Here is a 17,868-nt window from a genome sequence, read left to right as displayed (position 1 = left end):
CCTTTCCCCGCTGGCCCTTTTCTCCTCTAAATAGTCACCATTCTGCTTTCATGTATATATATGTATATGAGCATACATATATGTGTATATACACACATACACATATATGTCTTTTTAAATCTAGGTTCTGATTATGGGAAAGCATATATGATGTGTGTTTTCCGTCTCCATTGCCCTCTCTTGTTCCCTTATTGCTTTCTCTTTTTACCTCTTTCTCTCCTCAAATAACCCTCCTACTTTCATGTCATATATGTATGTGTGTGAAAGTGTACATATTTAAACCTAGATTCACATGCAAGAAAAGTCATATTTGTCTTTTTTGAGTCTAGTTTATTTCACATAACATGATCTCCATTTCTATCCATTTCCTGTAAATGGCATCATTTCATTTTTCCATACAGCTGGGTCAAATTCCATAATGTGTACAATGCTACCTTTTCTTTACCTGTTTATTTGTTGACTGGTGCTGCTTCTACGTCTTGGCTATTGTAAATAGTGTGACAATGGATAGGCAAGTTATCCCTGTAGTGTGCTTAGACTCCTTCCGGTGCATAGGCAGGAGTTATATAAAGATTAGAGACTTTTTTTTTTTATGTTTTTGAGGCACCTCCATATTGATTTCCATAGTGGCTATCCTAGTATTGTAGGTTTTTTTTTAAAGATTTATTTATTTATTATGCATACAATGTTCTGCCTGCATGTCTACAGGCCAGAGGAGGCTACCAGATCTCATTACAGATGGTTGTAAGCCACCATGTGGTTGCTGGGAATTGAACTCAGGACCCCTGGAAGAACAGTCAGTGCTCTTAACCTCTGAGCCATCCCTCCAGCCCCGTATTGTAGGTTTTTTGTGTGTTTGTTTATGTTTTTTGTTTTGTCATTACTGTGATAAAAATATTCTGGCAAAAGCAAGTTAAGGGGGAAAAGGCTTATTTTGGTTTACAGTTCCAGATGACAGTCCATCATATTGGGGAACTCACTGTGGCAGGAGTGGGGGAGTTAGTTCTATCACAGTCTCAATCAAGGACAGAACAGTTAGTACAAGCATGCTTGCTAGTGCTCAGCTTGATCTCTTCATTTTATACATCCAGGGTAGCAGCCCTGGGAATGGTGTCACCCACAGTGACTGGAGCTTCCTGCTTAAGTAACCTTGTCAAGACAATCTCCCACAGACAGGGCCAGAGGTTCATCTTCAATCTCTAGATTCGGTCACGTTGACAGTTAACACTAATAATCACGATCAGGCTACATTCCTACCAGCAGTGTGTGAGCATTCTCTCCAGCAGTGTATGAGGGTTCTAGAGCAGTTTTTGAGGGTTTTCTCCAGCAGTGCTGAGGGTTCTCTCCAGCAGTGTATGAGGGTTCTCTCCAGCAGTGTGTGAGGGTTCTCTCCAGCAGTGAGTGAGGGTTCTCTCCAGCAGTGTGTGAGGGTTCTCTCCAGCAGTGTGTGAGGGTTCTCTCCAGCAGTGTGTGAGGGTTCTCTCCAGCAGTGAGTGAGGGTTTTCTCCAGCAGTGTATGAGGGTTCTCTCCAGCAGTGTGTGAGGGTTCTCTCCAGCATTTGTTGTCATTTGTTTCCTTCGTGATAGCCATTCTGACTTGGGTAAAATGGAACCTCAGTGTGTTATGGAGTTGTGTATGGGAGGGTCTAAGTGTGGACTTTGCAGGATCTTGACGGAACAGTGCTTGGCGCTGAGGTGGGGGACAAGAACCACTGCCCGGGACACAGCGGGGAGCCGACGCTCGCCTTTCCCTGGGCGGTGAGTCTGCGCGTGCGCGGCGCGGGGGGGGGGGCGGGGGGGCGGCGCGCGGGGGGGGGGGGCGGGGGCGGGGCCCGGCCGCCATCTTGGCGCGCGCGGGATTCCCTCCCGGGCCGCCCGCCCGCTGGAGTGCGCTGTGTCCCGTTTCCCCGTGGCATCCACCCCCCGACTGACCGAGGTAACCCGCGGCCCCGGGGCAGCGGCTGCTCCAGCCAGCAGGCCTCCCCGCCGCCGTGATGCCCAGCGTGCAGCTGCCGCCCAAGGAGAGCGCCCTCTTCAAGCGCGTGCTGGTGAGCGGCGGGGCGGCGACCCACCCGACGACCTCAGCGCGCTTTGTTTACCTCCGCGCCGGGCTCGCCTCCGGCTCCCCGCCCCCCCCCCCCCCCCACGCGCGCCCTCCCGGCCTCTGGGGCGGCCTGGGCTGGGCTGTCCCGTCCCCCCCACCCCACCCCCAGCCCCCCTAAGGCGGGCGCTTTCCAGAAACTTCTGGCAAAGCCGCTGGGGTCCCAGGGTCTGGGTGCCCTCGACGGCACTGGGCTCGCCGCAGCACTCCAGTCTCCGCCCCTCTGGGTCGTCAGAGCTGCTTGGAGTCCAGGCGGGGACACGGCGCACCCCCAGACCCGGTCTGGAGGGAGCGACCGCCGTTGTTTAGGGTGCGGGGGAAATTGTTAAGCCAGTGCCTCTGCGGGAGAGTTTGCATGCGTGTGGTAGCCCGGCTTTGGAACTGACTTGCCAGAAACTCTTGCTCCAAACTCGCCCGAGGGATGGAAGCTGCAGAGACTGGCTTTGCACTGGAGACCGTTGCTGTGGCTTTGAAGCAAGCCCTAAGTCATGCCATGGTCATGTCAGACCGGTTCGGGTTTGTTTTTAAAGTTTACTCAAGACAGGCTTACTATGTAGCCCTGGCTGGCTCGTATGTATGTCGACAAAGCTAGCCGAGAAATTGGGGCGCTCCGCCTGTTTCTGCCTCCCGAGTTTTGGGATAAAAAGGCATTTGCCACTGCCTGGACAAGTTTTCTCTGGATGTATGCCAGCCTGTCTGCCACCTTGGCACCTTCACCATTTTCCAGGGAGGAGAGATGTGGCGTGCCTTTTGTATTTTCCAGTCTGCCCTGGGGGGTCGAAGATATTAATAGCTGACTTTTCTAATCTGCCTTTTTAATTTGAAAACGCAGTACTTGCAGAACAAGCTTCAGGTTTGAGGGTGGATTGATATTGAGAGCACATGCAGAGCAGTTAGCTGTTGGTCAGCTTTACTCTCCGATGTTTATTGCCATCACCTGACAAAAAATTTACAGCGGTAGTTCTGATTGAAGCCAATAGGAACTTCACGTTTAGCATTTGTCTAGAGAGTGCTGGGATTGCAGTTTTGGATACCACATCTAGCCTTGGGGTGAAAATTTCAAATCTGTTCATTATGGAACTTAAAGGTTAATAGTGAAGCATGCTTGGCAGATGAACAACAAATAAAAATGTTCACTCCTTTTGTTGCTGTAGCTGAGTCATTATTATTTAAGGAACACTTGATACTCTTCCTCAGTAGTTTTTTCTGCTTATATGTCTTCCCGCTGTTTTTCTTTTGTCATTTGTCAGCTGCACCTCTAGAGTCAAAGTTGGACCTTAAACTTCTATTGTATTTATTGTGTGCATGCCATGGTGTTGGTGTGGAGGTCAGAGGACAACCTGCAGGAGTCAGTTGTCTCCTTTCATAGGGTTTCCAGGGTCAGACTCGGGTTGTCAGCCTTGGTGCCAAGCATCTTTGCTAAGCCCTCTTTTCTCTTACTGACTTTGAGACTGGGTTTCAGAGTTTCACTCTAGCCCATAGTGGAGCTCACTGTGTAATCTAGGCCAGCATCCTTTTGTCTCAGTTTCCTAAGGGATGGGATTGATTGATTGTAGGAAATGAGCCACCAGGCCTGTCCACATGGCTATTAAAATGTATGTATGTATGTATGTATGTATGTATGTGTATTCTTTGAGGATAGGTAATGCATTCGTACGGTTCATTTTTTTTCCTCTGTTAGTTTTGTCTTCCAACCACTCAGTTCTCTTCCCATAGTCAATCAGGAAAACTCAGTTTAAATATATTTCAATGAAGATATATCACATCCAGTCTCTGCTGCAAGAATTAGCCATGTGTTTGGTGCCATTTTGCTTTGAATTTAGGAGGATGGTCTTAATTGAGCAGCTCTTAGTTGTCCAGCAAAAGGAAACCTAGACAAGATTTTCATTCTCTTAGAGCTCACAAGATGGTGTGGCTAGCACGGATAGGAAATGAGTAAATGAATAAATAAGAATGCCAGACAGAAAATTGTAGCACTGTGTAGCAGATGAAACAGAGTAATAGATAGTATGGATAGGCAGAGGGTAGGAGACTGGCAGAGTTAGCGTGGTCAAGTAGGTGAGGTGTGACTTAGATCATAAGAAACAGTCGGTTGAGGATTTAGCTCAGTGGTAGAGCACTTGCCTAGCTAAGCGCAAGGCCCTGGGTTCGGTCCTCAGCTCTGAAAAAAAGAAAAGAAACGGCCAAGGGAAGATTGGAGGAAGAACATTTGAGTTGAAAGGAACCTGGTATAGTGGTCCTAAAGTGGGGGAAAGCTTGACTACTGAGGGTTAGGATGCCTCGTCTGAACAGTATGTTGATGGAAAGTGGAAAGACAATATGCTCCTGGTCAATGACAGCTGAGGAGAGACATTGATCCCTTAGCCTGACCTGTGTGATTTGGATAAAGATGCTTCTTGTTAGTGTTAGATGAGTGATAGTCTTTGTAGCTGGACCACAGTTTGCAATAAAGGTAAGTTTGTTGTGTGTTTGGAGGTTTACTTTTCCACATTGGTAAAGTGAGATAATACTACTTCAAGGGAATTCTTACAAGAACCAAATAAGATTAAAAAGACGAAAGAGAAGTGTTGGCAAGGTTGTAGAGAAAATGGAACCCTTGCTCATTGTTTTTTGCAATGATAGTACTGCCAGTACAGAAAACAGTATGTATGGCGGGGCAGTGAAATGACTCAGCAGGGAAAGTGCTTACCATACAAGCCTAAAGAACAGAGTTCAATCCCTGGAGCCTATGGAAAAGTAGAAGGAGAGGACCAACTCCCTAACTTATCTACACACACACACACACACACACACACACACACACACACACACAGAGTGCCAAACAGTATGGAGAGTTTTTTTAAAAACAAACAAACAAAAAATAAAACCAAACACTCAGAACTACCATACAATCCTGCTATACCACAGCTGAATGTATATCCAAAGGAATTGAAATCAGTATGTTGAAGAGACGTTTGTAGGATGTTTATTACAGCACTATTCAGCACCACTCATGGTAGCCAATAAATAGAAGCAATGGAAATAATATAAATGTCCTTCAGCTGATAAATGGATAAAAAAGTGTGGCACATTCAATGGAATAGTAATCAGCCATAAAAAGAATGAAAGTACAACATTTTCAGCAACATGGATGAAGTTAGGCATCTTATTAAGTGAAACAAGCCAGGCATAGAAAGATAGATACTTTAAGGACTTGAGGGCTCATGTATAACAACAACAACAAAAAAATCATTACCAGAAGAGTTGAATAGAAGTTACCAGAGGTGGATGAGACTGATTGGCGGGAGAGGATCGGGAAAAGTTAATCAATGGGTACTGAGTCACAGTTAGATGGTTTTAAAATTCTTCATTAAATTCTGTGTCAGTGTCGGTTGATGATTCTGCATTTATTGAGTGTATACATTTATATCTTTATATTCTATAATAGTGGAAATACTGTTTGTCAAGACGTATATAACCACATTTAATGCTGTAAGCATTAAGTAAACATAGAATTTATATAACACAATGAAAATTGCTTCATTATCCATTTTATAAAATAACCTTTGCTGTTTCTTTTTAGAAATGTTATGAACAGAAGCAGTACAAAAATGGCCTCAAATTTTGCAAGATGATTCTTTCAAACCCAAAATTTGCTGAACATGGAGGTACTGTCTTATTTGTGACAATGTTGCTTTGGGGGAATATAATTCTAAAATCAGGCAGGACTTGGCAGTGAAGGAATAATTCTCAGATTCCAAGGCTGTGACTATTGAAAGCATAAATGTTAGCATTTTTTGTTATATTTCAAGTGAATCATGCTGAGCTAGGTTTATGCTGTAGTGTCTGTAGTGTCTTTTAGATGAGAAAGTTGACCTGATGAGGGACAATTGGATGAGGTAATGTGCATGTTAGTATCTTTTTCTGAAGTGCTTCAGATATCAAAGGTTTTCAGATTTTGGATTAATGCTTAGATTACCAGTTGAACATCCCAATTCAAAAAACCCTGAAATCTTAGTTTCAGATCTTGGAGCACTTAGGATTAGGGATGCTCAGTTTTGTCGATTACATTTGTCTGTCACTTTGACTAGGCTACAATTTTTTACTTTAGTTACTTGTATATAAAATTGACGGTTATTTGCAGTATAGAATTGTGTGAAGATAAAGTCACATGCATTTTATTCTTTGATGCCATTTTTTTATGTATTTCCTTATTTCTTAATGTTTATTTATCATGTGTGATTATGCATGTTGGTTGCATGCATTCCACAGTGCGTGTGTGGAGGTCAAAGGACAACTTCTGAGAATTGGTTCTCTTCTACCATGTGGGTCCTGTGGCTTGAACTTGGGTTGTCAGGCTTGAGCGAGTATTTACCCACTGAGTCCTCTGGCTGGCTCTGACTGCCTCATCTTTATATAAATATATTACCATTGATCCATCATTATGTTGTTGACATGTTTTTTGCTTGCTCGTTTGTTTTGGTCATTGTTCCTAATAAAGTTTACGTTTATTTTTTTCATCCTTTTTACTGGTAGGCATTGTTTGCTGAAAGGATCAGGTCAAACTTGCAGAACATGATCCATAATATAATATAGCTAATTAAGATCTTTCAGAATACTAGTTGTGGACAACTTTTAAAACCATTTAATTAGGAAAATGGGCTGATAATACTCACTGTTTTAAAAATGTTAGAAGACCTTTTGAAAGAAATATAAGTAAGTTTTCATTTTATGAAGTTTGAGAAAATGACAGATGTTTGGCTATGGTAATGTGCAGTTGGACCACTGTGTTCTGAAAACTATAGAGTCCACAGAGATCATTTTGAAAATCACTGTTATTATCTGATTCCTTTGTGGGTTTTTCAGAGAAATATTTTATTGTAAATCATCTTTCATTAACTTCTAACATTTTCTTGAGTTGCTTGTCTGTAGTCCAATGTTACACTCTCCAAATACAAACTAATGTTAATTAGACTAAGTAGAATTGTTGAAATAAATTTACTGGCTAAAAGAGATTCTGTTCAATATTGAATAGGGTTATAATGATCACAACATATATTTTTAATTAAGTAGAGTCTTGCTGTTTGTGAGTATAAACTAGATTGGTTAGAATTGGTCTCAGTGGGATGGAGCAATACTTAGTGGACACAGTGCTCACAGTGGGCGCGGTGCTTGCCGGGCAATTTTGGGGACCTGTATTTGCATATCCAGAACCCTTGTAAAAGCCAGCTGTGGAAATGGGGTCTGTGATCCCATTGCTTCTACAGTGAAATGGGAGGTGGAGATACTTGAGTCCCTGGAAGCTCATGGACCAGCTAGACTGGTAAAAAAAAGCCTAGAGACCCTGTCTTAAAGAAGGTGAACATTGAGGAACGACATCTGAGGTTGTCCCCTGACTTCCACGTGCCTGACGTACTCACCTGCACTCACACACAGACACATGCAAAAATGAATTGGCCTTGAGAAAATGTGGAACTACTGTAGTCAATTTAATTCAAGAGGACTCAGATGCCTGCTTTGTTAATTTCCCTTTATATACAGTTTTTTTTTTAAAGATTTATTTATTATGTATAGAGTGTTCTGTCTGCATGTATCCCTGCATGCCAGAAGAGGGCACCAGATCTCATTATAAGATGGTTGTGAGCCACCATGTGATTGCTGGGAACTGAACTTAGGTCCTCTGGAAGAGCAGCCAGTGCTCCCAACCTCTGAGCCATCTCTCCAGCCCCCTATATACAGTCTTACAAAAGTAGAAAACATTTTAGTAACTCCACTCCAGTTTTAAGGCATTCTAGAATAGGACTTAGGCTATTGAATATGGTGATAATGATTACAACATATATCTTTATTTAAGTAGTTACTCTTTTTGTGAGGTGTGAGTTAGATTATGGTGGGTTAAAATTGGTTCCAGTGGAATGGAAAGATGCTTCAAGCAAATATGTAAGTATGATTTTACTCTTTGTACCTTTGTGATGAAGATAAACTGCTGAGGCAACAGTGGTTCTTCATTTTTGTTGTTTGTTTGTTTGGTTTGGGTTTGTTTTGTTTTTTGTTTTTTGTTTTTTTTTCCTCCCTCAGACAGGGTCTCTATGTAGCCCTGGCTGTTCTGGAACTCGTTCTGTAGACGAGGCTGGCTTCAAACTCAGAGATCCACCTTCTCTGCTTCCTGAGTGCTGGGATTAAAGGCGTGCGCCACCGCTGCAATAGTAGTGTTTTAATCTCAAGTGCCAGCTAGTGCCAGGAGAGTAACTCGAACCTTTCCTTCCTAAACAGAGGTTAAAATTGTTTTTCAGAGACTTTGGCTATGAAAGGATTAACGTTGAACTGTTTAGGAAAAAGAGAAGAAGCGTATGAGTTTGTTCGTAAAGGACTCCGAAGTGATGTCAGGAGTCACGTCTGTATCCTTTTGCCATAGTTTTGCATTATCATTTGTGTTTTCATTTACTTGTCTTTTCTAATTCGAATTTTACAACGTTTCTGTGAAACCTTTAAATCTTAGAAATTTTAATGAAGGTCTATATCTACCCATTACTCAATTGCCCATAATTAGCAACATTTTGTTCCCTAATCCTTTTTTGGAGTATTTTAAAGAAAATTTTCATGGAGAGGGAGAGACAGAGACAGAGAGACAGACAGAGACCAGTTCTTTCCTTAAACATCCATGTATTTTTTGATGCTTCCCTATTCAAATAATTATTTTTAATTATTTAACCTACATAAATATTTACATTTCTTTAATTTCCTTTTAGAAGTTTTAGAGGAAATTTTAAATTGAAAAGAAACCTACTTTAAAAGAACTTTGACTGGATCTGTAGCTAGGTAGCAGAGTGCCTGCCCAATATGTGTAGGGCACCCTGGGTATGGCCCCTGGCACTGGAAAGCTGACGGATGGAAACCAGGTTCTAGTCTGTGTCAGGAAAAACTGGTTCTTTAGTTTGATCTCTGTTAACAGAGACTTAGCTATTGCTTCACTGAGTCTTTAAAATTATATTTTTCATTGGCTAGTGTTTTAATATGTAAACAAATATAAAAAATACTTTTAAAAGATTGTTGATTTCATTTCTTTTCCCATGTTCATGTTCAGTTTTTTCATAGTGCCATTGTGTATCTGACTTTTAATTCATTTAGCAGCTGACTAGTATTCAACAGGCATAGTCTCCCTATTTTCACATAATTAACTTAGGGCTCTCACAAAATACTAAATGCTTATGTTCTTACCCCAGTGCTTACCCCGAAGTGAAGAGAGAGGCTGTGTAAGTTATGGTAGTTTTTAGTTTGGGGCATTTTCCCTGTAAGATAAGCTAAGAGAATAAAACTTAGTTTTGTGTATTTTAATATTACTAGTGAATTAAATGGTGGGTATATTACTTAGAATTGGATAAATATAAACTTATTTTAGAAGAAAACCACAATTTTTATATCAGTGAATTTTGAGTTGTTTGGTTAAAAAAACAAGAGGATAGAGTATAGAGAAATGCTATGAACTTTTGCCAGGAGCTTTTTAAAAGTTACTTACAAATATGGAAAATTTCAAACATGTACAAAATGGAAGAAATGGAATGTTGAACCATTGTGTCCTGATCACTCAGTTTGAACAGTCAAGGGTTGGCTGGTTTCAAGTTGCCTGTTTCCCACTGACTTTTCCCTCTGTCTACAGATCATTCTGAACAAATTACACACACAACACTGTCGATGTTGTTGCATAGGATATTGTAGTGTCTGTGAATGTCTGTATTTCCTTGACTTAATAGGTTGGCATGTATACGGCCTCCTGCAACGTTCGGATAAGAAGTATGATGAAGCCATTAAGTGTTACAGAAATGCCCTCAAATTAGATAAAGATAATTTGCAAATCTTGAGGGATCTCTCTCTATTACAGATTCAGATGAGAGACCTTGAAGGTTATCGAGTAAGTAGTCTTAAATGTACTTTTTAAATACAAAGTCTAATTTTTTTAAGTGATGGGATTAAAGGTGTGTGCCACCACACTTGTAAAGATTAAATGTTTAAAAAAGTATGTGAATTCAGAATGGAGTAAGCCTAAGGCAAGATGGTGTGCATTTGATTCATTATAGTCTGTAGTAGACGAGGAAAGCCTTGGACCTTCCTACGATAGTAGTTACAGAATTTCATGTTTTTGAGCATTAAATAAGGCTAAATTGGGGTGACTCAATGGATAAAGACACTTGCTGCCGAGCCTGATGACCTGAGTTCCATCCCTGGGACCTACATAGTGGAAGGAGAGAGCAGACTTGTGACAGTTGTCTTCTGGCTTCCATATGTGTGCTGTGGTACATGCACACTCACTCATACACATACACAGTTTTAAAGAATTGATTGTCTTGGTATGCAAGTATTATACTGTTACCTTTTTGGTTGGAACATTGTTGCCAAACTGAATATAGATTTGACATTCAGCTTGATTGAAATCTAAATTAGTTAGCTTTTTTTTTAATAGGTTAGCAAGTATAAAATAATGTGGAAAGGATTGCCATGAAAAGATTTTGTGCTTTTTTAAGATTCATTTTTCTTTTTAGTTAAATGTAGGTATTGTGTCTTTGTGTGTGTGTTTGGGCATATGTGTGTTTAGGTTCTGGTGGAGGCTAGAAGAAGGCATTGGATTTCCTGGAGCTAGTGTTACAGCAGTTGTGAGTCCTGGGAACTGAACTTGGGTCTTCTGCAAAAGCAGTGTGTGCCCTTAGCCATTGAGCTACTGCCCCAGCTCACTAAGGAAATCTCCGTACAGTTCAGATGTCCTCAGATTGCACCTGCAGGTCTCTGCTGGGCCTCTGGCTCCACATGCCAGTGCCTTAGTCAGTCTGTTTAGAAGAGAATTCTCTCGGCTTCTTTTTTGTTTTGTCTCACTGTGACACCCTGGCTGTCCTGGAACTCATGGAGACATGGCTAGCCTCAAACTCACAGACAACTGTCTGCTTCTGTCTTCTGAGTACTGGATTCAAAATACTAGAGGGTGTACCACCATGTCTGGCTCCCTCAGTTTCTTATGTGAAGGAACTGTGAACTGTGAGCAGTTCTCTTGAAATCATTTCCTTCTTGTGTCCTCTTCCTGCCATTTACATGCTCACCGCTAAGTCCATGTTTCACCCGATTCACCGGCTTCATCCCATCATTTTCAAAGTGTGTGTTTGTTGTCTCCAGCAGCGCTTGGCTGTGATGGGAATAATTTTCTTGGGACTGGAGAGATGGCTCAGTGGTTAAGAGCATGTGTTGTTTTTGCAAAAGACCCTTGGGTTTGGTTCCCAGCACACACACGGTGGTTTACAGCTGGCTGAAACTGCACATCTGGGGCATCTTGTGCCCTCTTCTGACCTCCACAGGCATACATGTAGTATGCATGTACACACACAGGCAAAGACCTGTAACATTATAAAAATAAAAAACTGAAAAATCAGTTATCTTTAGGAGTGAGGCATAGAAATTATGAACATTGGCAGGACAATGGCTACTGAACTGGATTATGAAATAGAGTAAGTTAAGAGAGAGCAGGTCATGAAAGCAAAGCAGTTGTGGAACCAGAGATACTGGGTGTCTTAGTTAGGTTTACTATTGTTGTGATGAAACACCATGACCAAAGCAACTCGGGGAGGAAAGGGTTTGTTTGGCTTACACTTCCACAGCACTGTTCATCATTGAAGGAAGTCAGGACAGGAACTCAAATAGGGCAGGAACCTGGAGGCAGGAGTTGATGCAGAGGCCATGGAGTGGTACTCCTTACTGGCTTGCTCCTTATGGCTTGCACATCCTGCTTCCTTATAGAACCCAGGACCACCAGGGATGGCACCACCCACAATGGGCTGATCCCTCCCCCATTAATCACTAATTAAGAAAATGGCCTACAGGCTTACAGCCTCATCTTATGGAGGCATTTTCTTAATATCAGTTCCCTCCTCTCAGATGACTTTAGCTTGTGTCAAGTTGACATAAAACTGTTCAGCACACTGGTGAGGTCAAAGAACAAAAGTGGAGATGAAGTGTTACCAGGCCGAAATGTTGGCGGCCGAGGAGCAGTGGCTAGAGGATGAGATACTTGAATTTGATTTCTGGGTTGGTTAAAGGTTTAGAGAAATGTGGGTGTGCAAGTGGGTTCCTGAAATGGGTAGAGATCATTGAAGACAGAAAATTCTGCAGCTAAGATAGGCTATTACATTAGTAACTATTAGTATCTTGTCCATATCAGTATTGAATTTGCCAGAGGAAAAAACATGACTCATGTGTTAGTGGAGTGAGTGACAGAGGAACGAGAGTGAAAGTAAGGTGAAGGGATGGAACTTGGTGGTCTGTGCAAAGGGACCGGACACGTGGAGAGGACCTGAGTAAGGTAAAGGGATGGAACTTGGTGCTCTGTGCAAAGGGACCGGACACGTGGAGAGGACCTGAGTAAGGTAAAGGGATGGAACTTGGTGCTCTGTGCAAAGGGACCAGACACGTGGAGAGGACCTGAGTAAGGTAAAGGGGTGGAACTTGGTGCTCTGTGCAAAGGGACCAGACACGTGGAGAGGACCTGAAAAGGATGCCCTCTCCTGGCACCTCTTGAAACATGGAACAGACTCAACAAGTTAAATAGATATTTTCTACACTTCCTTATAGTTCACAACCTGCATGAGACTGTGTCTGCAAGTAGTGGCACTTGCGAAAACATGTAAAACAATCTAAATAAGCTGATTTCATTTATTTTTAAAAATCTGGTATAATAAAAAAAATCTTAATTCTGTAAGATATTTTATCAGAAGACATTTTTATTGTATATAGATAGTTTTTACAAGGTGCCAAAGACACGAGCCTCATAATCTAGTTCATAGTGACAGCCTCACAGTGAGCAATACAAGACATTAGTGTTACTAATACAGAGACAGTTTAGATGAGAAGTGCAAAATGTATTTTATCGTATTTTGGAACTCATATTTGTTGAATGAATTAATTATAGTGTTATTAAAGATTATTAAAATTCAGTGAAATGTAAACATTTAGATAAAGAATTTTAAGAGAAAAACTTTTTTTTTAACCCCAAAGGAGACAAGATACCAGCTTCTTCAGTTGCGCCCAACACAGCGTGCTTCCTGGATTGGATATGCCATTGCGTACCATTTGCTGAAAGATTATGATATGGCGCTAAAACTACTAGAGGAATTTAGACAGACACAGCAAGTAAGAACTTCAACATTTTCTTCTATTGCAGACTAAAATAGTTGGCTTTTAGCTTTCAGTTTTTCTTAGAAAACTTTGAAAAATATTTTAATAATTAGAAAAAGTTAAAATGCAGGAGTCAGCCGGGCGGTGGTGGCGCACGCCTTTAATCCCAGCACTCGGGAGGCAGAGGCAGGCGGATCTTTGTGAGTTCGAGGCCAGCCTGGTCTACCTAGCGAGTTCCAGGAAAGGCGCAAAGCTACACAGAGAAACCCTGTCTCGAAAAACCAAAAAAAAAAAAAAAATAAAATAAAATAAAATAAAATGCAGGAGTCACAGTGTCAAATAAACTAATATTTAAATCTAATGGATAATAATTTCAACAATATTCAGATGGATAAAGGAAGAAAATATGACTAGTGATGCAGCTCAGGTCGAGTGCTTGTCTCGTATGTTGTGTTTTAGGTGCACAGCCCTGGATCTATCTTCAGAACTAGAAAAAAAGTTAAAATGAAAAGAATTTGGAAGTTGGGAAATCGTTTCTATGATATAACTTTATATAGTTGGGGATATGGAAATAATGTATATATTTTTTGTTTTATATTAATGTATTGTAGTAAATTTATGTAAAAATAAATATATAAATCATGTTAGAGCATTTAAATATGTTAACATTTTCTATAATTGTTAACGGTTTTACTTAAAAAACATGTATATGTATATATGTGTGTATGCACGCACACACACACACACACACACACACACACACACACACACACACACAGCTTAAGTTCTCCCCTGTACCTTTGCCGAGGTAACCACTATTGAAATTGGTGCAGAGAATTCCTTTTCATATTTATGTCACACATAAACCTATAAAAGATACAGACTTGTTCATATATTTAAATTTTTACGTGAAAGGTTTTGTGTGCTTGTTTGTTTTTTTTTTTTTAAGATTTATTTATTTATTATGTATACAGTATTCTGCCTACATTCATGCTTGCAGGCCAGAAGAGGTGCCCTCTTTACAGATGGTTGTGAGCCACTATGATGTGGTTGCTGGGAATTGAACTCAGGACCTCTGGAAGAGCAGCCAGTGCTCTTAACTGCTGAGCCATCTCTCCAGCCCGCTTGTTTGTTTTTAAGGCAGGATCTCCTCATATAGACCAGGCTGGCCTTGAACTCAAGATCCTTTAGGCTTAACTTTCTGGGGGCTTGGGTCATAGGCATGCATCACTGTTCGTAGCCTTGTAGTTTTTATTTTTTATGTGTTGTGAGTGTGTGTGTGTGTGTGTGGTCAGCAGAAAACCCTCAGAAGTCAGTTTTTGCCTTTCCCCTTGCTGTGAGACTGGGTCTGTTTTGTTTCTGCGGTGCTGTGTCTTTTAGACTAGGTGGCTTGCACACTACTGAGCAGTTCTGTCTGCACCACACCTCTCCTTATCTTTGTGCTGGGACTGCAGCTGCATTCAGTGATGCAGTCACTTTTAATGCCGGTTCCCGTGCTCTAAACTGTTGATCAGCTTATATAGCGGGTGCTTTTACCCACTAAGCCGTCTCCCCAGCCCATAAGTTTTTTTTCTTCAACGTTTTTGGAGACTTAGCCATGTTAATTCTTTAGGGCTGATTTGTCCTTTTTGAATTACTGTGTCTTGTTCTGTTGTATGAATAAGCTGTAGTTTGTGTACTCTACTTTGTCTCTATTAAAAACACGGCTTATTATAAACATCCTTGTTTGCTGTTTCATTGGCTGCATTTGTGTTTGTCTTCAGTATAAATCTAAAACTGGAATTAGAAGTGTAACTGGTCTGGGGTTGTAAGTATTGCCAGATCTGGTATTAACCCTTTGTGGAGTAGCTTTACTAATTTAAACAGCACTGGCACTGTTTCATGAATTTTGTGACTTGTGCCAGTTATTCATTGGTTTTTACATCTGGGAATGAAAGGTTTTGCTAACCTCTCTTGCAATTTTTTCTTCTTTATAATAATTATGTATTTATTTCTTTGTGTTTGTGCACATGTGGAGGTAGAGGACAGCGTGGAGGAGTTGGTTCTCTCCTTATACCCTGTGGTTCCTGGAACTAAGCTCAGGCTGTTAACGCCCTCCCTCCCCACTTACCTGTCTCCCTGACCCATTTGTGTCTCCCTGATTATTAATGAGGCTAAGGGATAGTAGATGACTTCTTTCCTGTTGCCGTGATGAGGCACCCGACAAAACTAATTTAGGGGAATTGGGTGTGGTGGTGCACACCTTTACTCCCAGCACTTGGGAGGCAGAGGCAAGCAAATCTCTGTGAGTTTGAGGCCAGCCTAGTCTACAGAGCAAATTCTAGGACAATTAGGGCTGCCACACAGAAAAACCCTGTCTTGAAAAACAAAAGTTGGGGAGAAAGGGGTTAATTTTAGCTCACAATTCCAGGTTACAGTCTTAGAGCTGGGAAGTCAAGCAGCAAGCGCCTGAGCAGCTGGTCACTTCAGTAGTCAAGAGCAGAGAGAGAATGAATGCATGCATTTATGCCTTAGCTTGTCTTTTTCACTCTTCTATAGAGTAGGACCCCAAGTCCAGAGAAGGGGGATCCTCTCACATCAAATGAGGTAATCTCCCACAGACATGGCCACAAGCTGATCTGATAAACAGTCTTCATTGTGACTCTCTTCCCAGGTGGTTCTAGATTATGTCATGATGACAAAAACATCTCAGAGTATGGTGGCATATGTCTTTAATTCCAGCAAGGCAGAGGCCGGCAGATCTCTGTGAGTTCCATACTAACCTGGTCTACATAATGAGACCTTGTCTCAAAACCAAACCAAACCAAACAAAACCACCACCACCAGAAGACATATACTCCCACCACCCCCAAAGCATGAACCCTGGGCAAAATGATATTGGTCTGTAGTTTTCTTTGGATGCTTATGCCTACTTTTGGTATCAGGGTAATACTGGCCCCATGGCATAAGTTTCAGAGTGTTTGCTCCTGTTCTGTTTTGAAAGACTCATGAAGAATTAGAACTAATTCTGTAACTATTTTGTAGAATGCCATCTAGTCCTAGTCTTTGTGGGAAATTTATTGTCAATTTATTCCCTATTGCTATTTAGATTTTTTTTTTTTTGTATCTTCAGTCAGTTTTTATAAAAAGCTTTTGTTTTTGCAGGAATTAGTGCATTTTATCTTCATTTTTTTCCCATTTAATTTTTATGGAATTTTAATCTCTCTCTCTCTCTTTTAATATCTCAGGTCTGTAGTTATGTTTCTTTAATTTCTGATTTTAATAACTGGTCTATTTTTCCCTTTGGTGATTATAGGTTAAGTTAGTGATTGTGTTGATCTGGTCAAAACCAACTTGTAGTTTTGTTGATTTTTTTTCTATGAATGTGTTGGACCATGCCTATCACACTCTACAAGAGGTTTTACAAACACTGCCTTAGGTCTTCCTGGGTTTTTTTGTACAGTCTAAAGGCCAACAAGAGAGTGATCACTTAGGTTCTCCTTAGACCTTGCCACATGATTTAGGAATAGATGTCCAGGAGAGCTTTTTCCTCCCTCCCTCTCCCACATGCCCCTCTCTCTGAGGCTGGCCTTAAACTCTCAATTCTCTTGTCTCTGAGTCTTTGAGTGTTGGGATTAGAGTGTGTGTGTCACCACGTCTGTTTTGTTTTTTGAGACTGTGATTTGCTGTATAACCCTGGCTGACACGCTGCTTTCTGTAGCCCAGCCTGACTTTGAATTCATGGTAGGTTAGTTGTCTTAGGCTTCTGAGTACTGGGGTAACAGACACATTCTTGGCAAGTATTGTCTTCTCTGTTTTTTTGAGACAGACTCTTACGTCGCCCAGGCTAGTCTTAGACTTGCTTTGTGGCTGAGGCTGAGCTTCCTGCTTCCACTTCCCAAGTGCTGGCATCACAGGTGTACTCCACTCAGCCCTGCTTCGCAGTATTTTCGTGAAGAAACTTTGTATAAAACTTTGCTGAACTCCTCCTTTATTGGTTCTGTTTTCCCTTTCAATTTTTTTGGCAGATTCCTTAGGATGTCACCCACTTTCGTATCTGGATATAAGATCTGTTCACCTCTTCTCTTGGCCATATACACCTATTTTACTTTAAAGACAGAATTAATCATGTGTCAACCTATTTTTAACTGCTTCTGGATTAAGTCTGTGCAAATGGGTCCTAAGTAAAAAAATGTAAAGATCTGTAACTAATTTGTATAGTTAACACAAATAAGATGATTTGGTTGTTTTCTTCCAGGTTCCTCCCAACAAAATAGATTATGAATATAGTGAATTGTTACTATATCAGAATCAAGTGATGAGAGAGGCAGATTTATTTCAAGAATCTTTGGGACATATAGAAACATATGAGAAGCAGATATGCGATAAACTTTTGGTGGAAGAAATTAAGGGTAAGTTGATTTTTTTTTTTTAATGGCGCTTTAAATTTTGTCCTGACACTTAAGTAACACCATGTATTTAGTGACTGTCTAAGCACTTGCTACTAAACCATTATTAATTTAATCCCTATGACATCCTTTTGATGACATAGGGTGAACTGGGGAGCTGTTGTCCTCTTGCTAATATATAGCACTTTCTGATTTGGGTTTTCTTTTTATTTTATGTGATGAGTGTTTTGCTTGCATGTATGCTATGTG

General features: G+C 41.0%; 1 protein-coding gene across 5 annotated transcripts in view; it reads left to right on the top strand.

Annotated features, from left to right (window-relative positions):
* Window positions 1-1,832: 1,832 nt before the first annotated feature.
* The window catches only part of Naa16 (N-alpha-acetyltransferase 16, NatA auxiliary subunit), a 58,733-nt gene continuing 42,697 nt past the window's right edge, over window positions 1,833-17,868 (top strand). For all 5 annotated transcript variants that reach the window (XR_013042558.1, XR_013042559.1, XM_076545435.1 and 2 more), the window contains exons 1-6: window positions 1,833-2,048; window positions 5,664-5,748; window positions 8,374-8,478; window positions 9,832-9,989; window positions 13,112-13,246; window positions 17,469-17,622. Coding sequence is in view for 3 of the 5 variants with exons in the window: in XM_076545435.1 (XP_076401550.1) it covers window positions 1,995-2,048; window positions 5,664-5,748; window positions 8,374-8,478; window positions 9,832-9,989; window positions 13,112-13,246; window positions 17,469-17,622 (691 nt within the window). In the remaining 2 variants the exon portion in view is untranslated. The remainder of the gene's footprint in view (window positions 2,049-5,663; window positions 5,749-8,373; window positions 8,479-9,831; window positions 9,990-13,111; window positions 13,247-17,468; window positions 17,623-17,868) is intronic.

Source organism: Peromyscus maniculatus, chromosome 9 (genome assembly GCF_049852395.1).
Source record: "Peromyscus maniculatus bairdii isolate BWxNUB_F1_BW_parent chromosome 9, HU_Pman_BW_mat_3.1, whole genome shotgun sequence".
NCBI classification, from domain to species: domain Eukaryota; kingdom Metazoa; phylum Chordata; class Mammalia; order Rodentia; family Cricetidae; genus Peromyscus; species Peromyscus maniculatus.
Note: the sequence above shows the minus strand (reverse complement) of the source record. Positions and strands in the feature narration are given on the sequence as shown.